The 11,172-nt window shown below is 43.0% G+C and overlaps 1 protein-coding gene across 7 annotated transcripts in view; it reads left to right on the top strand.

Annotated features, from left to right (window-relative positions):
- Positions 1–10,841, top strand: part of trak1a (trafficking protein, kinesin binding 1a) — a 39,650-nt gene extending 28,809 nt beyond the window's left edge. For 3 of the 7 annotated variants that reach the window (XM_080768637.1, XM_080768638.1, XM_080768639.1), the window contains 3 exons: positions 2,353–2,793; positions 4,070–4,172; positions 7,221–10,841. In XM_080768637.1, coding sequence (XP_080624763.1) covers positions 2,353–2,793; positions 4,070–4,172; positions 7,221–8,208 — 1,532 coding nt within the window. In that variant the 3' untranslated portion in view covers positions 8,209–10,841. Of the gene's footprint in view, positions 1–2,352; positions 2,794–4,069; positions 4,173–5,388; positions 5,477–7,220 lie in introns of all 7 variants that reach the window. The other 4 variants (XM_080768642.1, XM_080768640.1, XM_080768643.1 and 1 more) reach the window with 4 other exon arrangements.
- Positions 10,842–11,172: the final 331 nt, after the last annotated feature.

Raw genomic sequence — 11,172 nt, 5'->3', positions numbered from 1 at the left:
TCCCGCCGAGAGCCTAAATCCAAATGCCCCCGAGTCCGAAAATTCGAAACCCGTAGAGAGTCAAGATCAGCCCGTTGACAATGCACAGCCCAACCAAAACCACAGTGTTCACAATCAGTCACAGAGTCCAGAGCAAGCCCTGTTCAGCTACATCCACCACAGCGTAAAGCAGGAAGCACAGTTAAAAGCTGAGAGCCCAGCGAGCAGCTCCATGCGGGTGGTGCTCAGCAGCCTGCCCAGGCCCCGGTCAACATCTGGGGCCTCGCTGGACCTGGTGACAGGCCTGCTGGACATACTGGAGGAACAGGAGGGGAGCTTAAATCTCCAACACTCCTTCTACTTCAGACACACACAGCCGCGCTGTTGGTTTCAGATCTAGACTCAACATCAAAATGAGATTAATTCATTGATTTAGAAAGTTACAAATACTTAAATCTGGAATCAGAATCGCTTGAATTGTGCAAGTTTGCACACACGAGGGATTTAATTTGGTGCGCTGTTCACATAAGAACACAACCGGAGTCTAAATGTTTATAACAAATCAATTATATATAACACAAGACCATGTGTACAAGTGTACACATGGTCTCTTTTTTAATAATTCGCTCAAAATACAAGAATGTATAATGTAAACACACATGCTGGTTTGAAATATGAATAATGTTACTGAATAAATGCTTCTGTTATGTTATGTAAATTCATCAGACCTAGTTTAATAGTGTTTAAAATAGTAATTTACTTAACAAACAGTCACAGCAAATCCAGTGCAAGAAGCTAAACAACCATGCAGCATTTTTTTATTTTACTTTGCTTAAAGCTTATAGATATTTATTTTCATACTGTTTAAATGTTGTATTTATAGGCAAATATATAATATATTTGTTATTTGTAGCATATATTTTGGATATAAATCTTGTCTGAATGCCTTAGTGACACTTATAGTGACACACATAATCAGTGCACATTTACACAAGTACTGCAACCCTTTAAAACGTTGCCATTATGAAGAAATGTCCTGTTATTTGGCTCCGTCTAGTGTTCAGATCTAGAATTACATCCACTGTCACTATGGGACAGTATTCAGGCAGTAGAACATATATGCACCTGTTCAAACTCGTGTCGTTTGTCGATCGTTATATGAAGAAAATAATTGCACTTACTGATTTATTTCAAGCCTAATTCAAGATGGTGTGATAGGAGTTAACCCATTTTGACCTGAGGCCAATTCAAAAAATGCCTTCTAATACTGTACCTAAGTTTTCAGAAAACTTATTCAAAATAAAAAAATATTATGTTGCTACAACTAATGAGACACAAAGGTAGCTGCCGGATTGAAAGGTTTAACACTGTAAAAGTTACAACAGGTCTAAATGGGTTAATTATAATTAATAATCATTAATTGAAGAAGAGGTACAACAGTGCATGCTACACAGACACACCATCCGTTTCATTTCCTCCCCTCAATCAGTGTCTCCATGTCTCTCCTCTGTTTTTATCATTATATTCTCTGTTTTATTCTCCTCCCTGTGAAGTTCTGTTTCAGTTCAACTTGTCTTGTTTTTCCCTCTGTTGAAGACTTCTTCAATAAAATCCACTAAATCTTCTCACCATCTCCCTTTTCTTTCCTGTTCTGGCCTTTTAGCCATGTCGCATGTATTCCTAAAGTTCTGTCTTCAATGCAAAACAGAATGCATTACAGCATGAGGCTGATTCAGCCTGACATTACAAAGATCATTTTGTGTGTGTGTGTGTGTGTGTGTGTGTGTGTGTGTGTGTGTGTGTGTGTGTGTGTGTGTGTGCGTACTGTGCGTGCGTGTCCGTGCGTGTGTGTGTCCAAACATGTGTTCCTTTGTGTGAGACAGACATATACTGTCCAGATATTAGGCTGCACATGTATTTGGCCATTGTATATAGACAATAGACATGCTGGCTCTGACTGTCTGAGTACGTGCTTGTTAGCATGTGTCCATCTGTGTGTGTGTGTGTGTGTGTGTGTGTGTGTGTGTGTGTGTGTGTGTGTGTGTGTGTGTGTGTGTGTGCGCGCACGTGCCTGCATTGACGTTGAGTGCCATAGCAAACATAGATAGATAGACCTTTATGAATCCAAAAGGAAATGCAGTAACCACAGCTAACAGTTCTCCACACAGCAATAGACGGAGAAAATAAAACTCTGGGGTGTCATGTCTGTAATTCAGTTCCATTTGACACTTCCCCTCTGACACACTAGTCCAGAACACCTCCTCGGGTCAACTGTGATGTTCCAGAGGCTCTCGGCACTGATCAAACCGTACATACAGTACAATCAGAACATGTTTACATTATTCGTATATCTTGTTATCTTCTCTCCTCCAGGTTCAGCAACCCTGCATGCTTGGCAGCAGCTTGCCCAGCCTCACCTGGGAAGTCTCCTGGACCAACGCCCTGGCGTGGTCACTAAAGGCTTCCGTACCTTGGACCAGGACCAGGACCAGGAAGACGTCTCCTGGGAGCTGGACCAACCAGAAGAGGACGAGCGGTCACTTGACACGCCCTGCGGCCAGTCAGCAGACAGTGCAGAGAGTTCAGAGAGTTCAGAGAGTGCAGTTCGTCCGCGATCGGCCTCCCCTATATCGGATAGAAATTGCAGCGATGACAGCAGCCAATCGGAAATGGCTCCCGGAGCGAGGGGCAGAAGCGTGAACACGCTCCTCCCTCCGTCGTTTCCTCCTCTCTCTCCTCTCTGCTCCTCATCCAGCATGAGCCAACAGGGGGACGTGGCAGAGTTCCAGGCTGGTGTGGTGGACAATATGCCCGGTGAGGGAGCCTCCTAGCTGGGGTCATGCACGACAGATTGTCACTCCCCTGGAACGTGGGGGTTGACGGGTGGGGGGTTAGAGCGGAGGGTGGGGTGGAGGGGGCATTCATTGGACATGCAACCACAGACCCCCCCCCCCGGTCCTATCCACACCTGCACACGCATGTGAAAACACATCCAGCCAGGCCTTGTGTGTGTGTGTCTGTGCAGTCATCATAGCCCTCATGAAAAAAGTACTTATTTATTTATTTTACTTCATCTTAGTTGCATCTTCCTCCTGAGTGATCTCTCCTGTCATCGATTCATACTCTCTAAATCCTTCCCACTCACTCCAATTTATCGACTCATGACTCACACAATCACTCTGCTTCTACAATTATTTCAAAGTTTCCCACTATTTCTTAATTTTTCTCTGTAAATCTATGTATATATAAATATATATATATAATTTATTTTTACTTTACTATTTTATTATTGATCCTTTATTTAAAACCTGCTGAAAGTAACTATTGTCCAATCACATGACATGACAGGAGTGTGAAACACCTGTCATGTTTGCACATGTTTGGACAGTACAGCTGTTATGTGCCCTAAATTCAAGACATACAGTAGAGAGGTTCATGGTGATGTTATGGCTGAAACGTTGGCTGCACTGTAGGAGCTATTTTCAACCGGCATTCCACTCCTTGAACTGGAGGACAGCCAATGTCACGTGTGTGCGTGCGTGTGCCTGTGTGTGCGTGCGTGTGTCTGTGCGTGCGTGCGTGCATGTACTGTATGAGACAGAGAAGAGTGAAGACAGAAATCTGGCATCAGGGTTGCAGCTGTCTAGGTCACATGTTCGTGACATCACATGCCAGGCTAAGCTTGGAGCTGACCCAGTCGCCATGTCCCTGGGTCACCTTCACACACACAAACGTACATAAACATACTCTACATGTATCATAAACACTTCCTTATAAGTTATTAACATAACCACAATGCACATACAGTCAATGCTTCCATCAAGTTATCATTATAACCACATTATTCCCCAGTAATCACCAGTATTGGTGTGGATATTAACCTAATCCTATGCTTTGGGTTGTTGCTGTGATTCCAACTTTATTGGTTCTTTCTTCTTGGTGCTCTTCTTGATATGTTTCTTATTATGTTTGATCTTATTGTGGGATTGTTGTTGTTGTGTTGGCACCATTAAACACTAACCTGTTCCCTTTTCCCTCCTCTCCTCTCCAACCCTGCCCTCCTATATGATTTTCCTTTCTTCTCTTCTAGTTAATATTCCAGGGAAGTGTTCTTCTCATTCTTACTCCACCTACACGTATACCACCTGTCGGATACTCCACCCGTCAGACCAGTTGACCAGTGTGTCGCCCAGGTGAGAGAACCCAAGTTAAACACAGCAGTGTGTGATTCTATTTCATTATTGAACGTCTGTCGATTACTTTTAACACATAAACGGACATCCATGCACAAGCGTGTCTCTTCCATGGCATACACATTGTTTCCAAAGAGGAAGTAAACGCAATATTATACACAAAGGCAGTGTGTAGCCAAGCATAAGTGGATCATCAAAGACGCTCACCCTCCCAGTGACAGTCTGTAGATGCTGCTTACATCCCACTGGCAATACAAAATGCCAAACAGTGAGTTAGGGACAATTTCCACATTCGTAACTAGCGTGCGTGACGCAGACAACGCAATTGGGTTGGGGCCAAGAGGCATTTGGGCACACGGCCGCCCACCCGTGCTGTCGGTAAAATACAATTATAAATACATATACAGAGATGCAACGACAGGGGGGGTGCTGTCGGGGGCCTACTGACGTCTAGCTGTACGCCACTGATTCCCATAAATTTGTATGTACAGTATATTTGATATCTGCTATTTGATGTTGTCTTTTATTTGCAAGAGACTGAGGTATTAGTCTTTATTATTACATACATATACTATGTAAATTACCATGTGCTTTTTATGTTTTTATTTTGAAATATATTTTTCTTATTTAAATTGCAATTTGTTGTGGGTACACACTTTTACACCTGTAAACGTCGTGATGTCATGTTGAAGTTGAAGTTGAACAATGGTTGGATTGTACTCACAGTACTACCTACACATGACTACACATACTGTACTGAGTGAATCATTCACCTAATTGCAATGCTTCGCACCAACCTAAAGGCTCAAGGCACTTAAACACTATACAGTATACTTGTATATCAAAATAGCTGCAAGCTCACAACATGTTGCAACACAACGTGTGAGTTGTAGATAATGTATTTTCTCCAAAACCATTTTTGCAGAAGGTTTGATTATAGTATTTTTGCTGAATGTTTGCCTATTATGACATGCCCTGAATATGGACGCTACGGTTCATGTGGTTAACCAGTCCTTCACTTTCACTTCATCCTTAGTTCTTTCCTCCGTAATTCCACATTGCAAAGCTAGTTTAGCACTGATCCTCATTTCTGTTTGACAGAAACCTATTTATGACCATAGAGCGCTCCTAGAGGACAGTGTAGTGATTAACATAACAGCAGTTAGCCTTCATCGTTCTCTCTCAGCTGAATCACTGTTGTCCTATTGGCCCTCAGCAGATCATGTGACGAGGAAGAGGAAGTGGGGCTGTATCACGTGGTTGTGATGGCCGATGTAGAGCAGGCCCACTGAGCGTGCACGTGGGTGAGGCAGTGCATGAGAGTGCGATCGATGAGCTTGTCGGGTGTGTTTAGATGAGGAGAACTTAAGACACTTTGTTTTGCAACCTAAAATAGTGTGGTTGTATACTGACTGACACATGTAATAGTGTGGTTGTATACTGACTGACACATGTAATAGTGTGGTTATATAGAGCGTCGCAGTCCCGCTCCCTTTCAGAACGACGAGTGGCCCAGGAAATGATTCCCCGTTCATTTTCTCCATAGGCTTTTCAAAAAGTATTTATTTAAAGACGGTTACGCCGCGGACAAAGCCAACTCGGATCGTGACAAATCATGACAATGAACACAATGTTTTGGTCCGATCAAATAATTTATAAGAAGAAAAACAAAACTGATAGTGTTGTATCCTGCCTTTATTTTCTTCTTTCTAATTATTTGATCGGCCCAAAATATTGTGTTTGTTGTCATGATTTGTTACGATCCGAGTTGGCTTTGTCCGCGGCGTAACCGTCTTTATATAAATCATTTTTGAAAAAATGAACAGGTAATCATTTCCTGGGCCACTCGTCGTTCTGAAAGGGGGCGGGACTGCGACGCTCTATACTGACTGACACATGTGAAATAGTGTGGTTGTATACAGACTGACACATGTAATAGTGTGGTTGTATACTGACTGACACATGGAAGCAAAGGAGATGGATGGTACAGGAAATAAGACAATGTTTAGTCATGGTCCCAACTTGAATTCCAACCACAGCTGTTTGTCCTGTCAAAGTGTCTTTGAACATGATCCCTGGCAATACGGCAAAATGAATTAGAATTTACACATACAGCATAGAGGACAAAAGTAGCATTATGGCTAGATTCCTGTATGTATTCATGAAGTCATCCATCTACTCTGCCTCAAATGTTTCCTGATTCTTATACTGTACCTCACCTGTCAAAACAACGAACGAGTTGTTACATGAAGACATACTGTATCTCACTGATCCAACTAAAAGTAATGCTGTAGCAGGGGCTGTGGTCCATGAGTAACTAACTGCGTGTCAAATCAATTAACCTGATTCTGTAGTTTGAAGTGAAACCTGAATCCTATGGGTCTGTTGTGAGGACATGTGACACACACGTCATCCATATAAGTTTGATGTTCTGATTGCATTGTTTTCCATTGCTCCTTTTAGAGCGAGATCTCAACACACAGAACATAAAGTGATTTTCTCGTCCTCCTCAGGAATAGGGATGGAGCTCGTAAATGTTTATTGATAACGAGCACCTTATCAATCATCCATATTGAGCCGGGTTCTTATCGAGCCTACTATCAGGGGACAGACGGGAGACAATAAATTCTGAACAGAACCAGTATCTTTTACTAGAGCCTTCAAATACAGTACTTTTCTCACAGACGGAAGGCAATTGACCTTTTTACCAATAAAATAATATTAAAGAAACTGTTAACTGGTTAATATGTGTACCATCACTTTAAAAGCGTAATTTTGTTTACCTGGACAGCACTGGTTGGAAAGTATTTGTGCCAGCATAGATGATTACATTTATTTCTTGATCGCCTCTTGTCTTGATTGATTAAAGCTTATTGATAACGGGTACTCAAATAAGCTTGTTATCGGATTTCCCCGGGTATCGGTTATCGAGCTCCATCCCTACTCAGGAATAGAATGATAGGATTCAGGTTCAAAATCTGGAGAGTCAGCCTTTAAGAACAACAAAAAAACCTTGTGACCTCCGCTTCCTTCTCTTCTCTCCTTCAGCACTCCTGTACTCCGCCGCCCGGCCACAGCCTCCAGAGAGAGCATGTCCACCTCCACCACAACCTGCTGCACTCCACGACGCCTCTCCCTGTCCCTCTCCCTGTCCGAGTCCTCAGCCAACCTTCGCGACTCGACCCGGACCACCAGCACCTCCCTGGGCCTTGTACGCCTCCTGTTGGAGAGTGGGATCTCCGCCTCGGTGTACGACCCGCGGACCTGGGACAGAGGAGCCGACACCAGTGGAGCCTCGACTCCTACAGGAGGAGGAGGGGGAGCCGGACGGACACACAGGGGCATCTACGGACGCACAGAGTCCAAAGATGGAGCGAAGGAGTGGCAGACGTGCGTGGACCCCTTCCTCATCCCCCCCTCCACTCCACCCAACTCCCCAAAGCCAGGACGCAGACCGGGACACAGACCTCGCTCCGGGTCTGCGTCCTCCCCGGACGCCTCCTCCTCGCGTCCCCTTTTCCAGTTCAGTCCCTCCACAGAGGAGCCCCCGTTCTACGACACCTTCCTGGCCTCCAAGCCAGCTCGGACCATCCTGAGGGAGGTGCTGGGGGAGGCGGAGAGGGAGCGAGGAGCAGAAGGAGGAGGACAGGGGTCGACGGATGACGGACTGACGGAGGTTTCCAATCTCGGACTGGTGGACAAACTGAAGCGATTTCGCACCTTGCCGTCTAGCGGGGCGTCCAACCCTTGCGGTGCGGCGGCCGCGTTGCTGGGCCCCTTCGGCACCTCGACAGCGGGGGGTGGAGCTCTGGGTGGTGGCCTCTCCGTTCTGAACGTTGGTCTCAGGAGGAACAGAAGCTACCCTGCGATGGTGGGAGCCAGTATGGCAATGAAGGGAGCCCCCCTCCTGCCCCACACACAGGAGACACACACACTACACACAACCAACCTGGCGAAAACGCAGCAGCACGGACACACACATGACGTACATCACACACCATACAGCCGCACACACACACAGACTGATCCCAAGTAACGACGGAAGATTACATTAGCCCCCCCCCCCCCCAATTGGATGACACAGTCTCCCTAGACCAGACCAGACCAACGATGACATAAACACTACACACACACAACCTGTGAGAACAGCAGAGACATTCTTCGATGATGGACAGTGCAATCGACCAACAAAGACCAGCTACAATGATGACCCCCGCCAGACGGACTAAACTAAAAGCTTACCGATTTGACCCGACCCATGCAAACCCCAATAAACTGTCATGTAAAATCAATGATTGAAGATCAAATCCATCCAGAACTGACCTGGTGATGATTATATTGACATTGTATGCTCTACATTGACTGATATACTGTGTCAACCCCTAAAGGGATCAGTACGGACCGGGTCCAGTTTGCCTTCCTCTGTGTCCATCTGTGTCCGTATGGTTTACAGTATAGTGAGTATACCATGATGTTTTGTTAATGTCTAAGTTCCAACATACATACACACATTGAATGGGTCGCACAATCAACATGAGTTTTGAATCCATTTTAAATCATGTGCCATGGAAGGACGGGCATATGCACGTTTTCAGCTAAACAACACATCACGCCTGTTCTGCCAACAACTCCCTGTTATTTTAAGTTCCCTAACAAGCCCATAGAATAGGCTGCAGATATGTATAACCTTACCAAAAAGAATATTGGAGATCTTTAACCGAGGCATTTACCATTTAACCTCCTTATTGATTGATTACGTGCTTTACTTTTTGCTGTTTTATTTTTATGATTTTCTTGTTTTCTTCTTTTGATGCAAAGCACTTTGTTCTTCCTGTTTGCTTCCTTTTAATATGTTTACTGTTTGTATAATCTCTTACATGTAAAGCACTTTGAGCTGCATTGTTTTGTATGAAAGGAACTAAGAGAGAGAGGGAACAAATTTGTTAAACCAGCTGGTGCATTGGGTTTACATAAAAACAAAGCTTTATTTGTGGAGCACTTTTCATACACAGAATGTAGCCAGAATGTGCTTTACATTTTGAGAACAAAACAGCAGTGGTCATTACAAAAGCCTCACAGGAGGTTACATGCTCAAAAGGAGGATAAGCAACGGAACAGAATATGGCTTCCATGCCACAATATGATTGGATGTTAAATACTGTAAAGGATTTGTGTACACTGGAGTCAAATGGAACTTGAACTGAACTGTATTTTTGAGTTACTGTAGAAGAGAGACTGGTCCTATGATGATAATAATCAGCAATGATTACTGGGTTGCCCTGTAAATAATGTTTAAATCAAACCATATACCGGCAATATATTTTAGTATATTTGAATGCGTCGCATTGGCGTTATAGCCAATGATAATAATTATCACATTTTTATTTGAGATGGAAAAGTTTGTCATTGTGGTATTAATGTATACAGTAAATAACGGAACAATTTGTTGAATAAACATAACCTCACAACAGACATGGTGGAACCACAACTAAACAAAATTGTTTAATCTGTCACCGACACATTTTGACATTTTACTTGACAATTGGATGCAAATGTAGCAACTGACTGAATACTTTTACGTGCCTGAACGCAGCCCACTTACTGTAGCTTATTGGAAGGTGGCATTATATTTTTAAATATTATTTAATGTCTTTAATGTCTGCTTTTTTATGAGATGGTATGTATTAGAAAGAAAGAAAAAAATCTAGCAGGGTCACATTGATAGTGTGTATTAGATCTCTGCATAATGAGAAGCACATTGTAAATTGTACAGATCTTTCTTTAAGTTGTTTGCTTCTAGATTATATTTTATCCTTATACTATTTTATCCTTATACTTTAAACAGGAAAATGGAGGATTTGAATTCCCTGCTGCCCTGATTGGCACTTTAAGAGTACCGGTAAGTAAAATATTACTGTTCTGGCTCTTTCAATCCGTTGAAACAGTTTGGTTGGAGTGGTGAATATTTCTTTGGAATTGATGAGTATTACTTGTTGTATTACGAAGGCCTAACTCAGTTTATACTTTCCATGACTTTGAATGAAGGAGGCTAGCAATGCTAGCAAGCCGACTTAACAGAAGTGCCAAAACAACATTTAGGTTATTATTATTTTAATAATAATAATATTATTATTATTATTTTAATTATAATAAAATAACAAGAGAAAGTTGACTGAGCACATGATGCCCTGCTTCACGCAGTTAGACGCATTCACACACATTCGCACCTTGAACCGATCCAGTAGAACCAACAGTGTGTTATCTATTCACAGACCAGGCAGCGTCGGGCACTGCAGTGGTGGTTATTGAGGGAGTGGGCTAGACTGATGAATGAATGACAATTGCACTGCTCATTGTTAATCACAACTGCGGGATTCAAACCGTCTCTTACCTAGAGTGACAACCACTACTGTAACAGTTGCCTGGGAAAGACATGGTGTTAAAGATACTGATCCAGTCAGCGCTTGGTGTGTTTTTGTGTGTGTCACATCTGAATGTATGTTATTACCAACAATAATTCTGCTGTATGTTCATATATATTTACTGTATATACGGTATGTCTGCCTTGTTTTAGCCGTAATTGGGAATTTCAATCATGCGGTGCATTGTAAATCATATGTATGCTATGCGTCTTGAGTTGTAATTTTTTTTTTTTTAATAAAATGTAAACATGAACAAAAGCTATGTTATGCTGTCAATATTGAGGGGATTAAACACTACAGGTCGCACTTATTATGAAATCATGCATTTCCCGCCAGTCAGTCACGCCGCATAATATGGTCATGGAAATTAAGGCCTGGTCCTACCTGAGCCCTCATCAAACCCTGTACACTCAAGACACTGCCCCCGCTGCCACCCTTAGATCTCCATATATGCAGCTGACCTGTTCTGACATTCCATATGTTGATCTGACCTCATCAAACCCTGTACACTGAAGACACGACCCATATATGGCCAGTACATAATTCATTCCATACACTACAGTATGTTGATCTGACCC

Source organism: Protomyctophum bolini, assembly GCF_963924005.1.
Source record: "Protomyctophum bolini genome assembly, chromosome: 7".
NCBI lineage: Eukaryota > Metazoa > Chordata > Actinopteri > Myctophiformes > Myctophidae > Protomyctophum > Protomyctophum bolini.
Note: the sequence above shows the minus strand (reverse complement) of the source record. Positions and strands in the feature narration are given on the sequence as shown.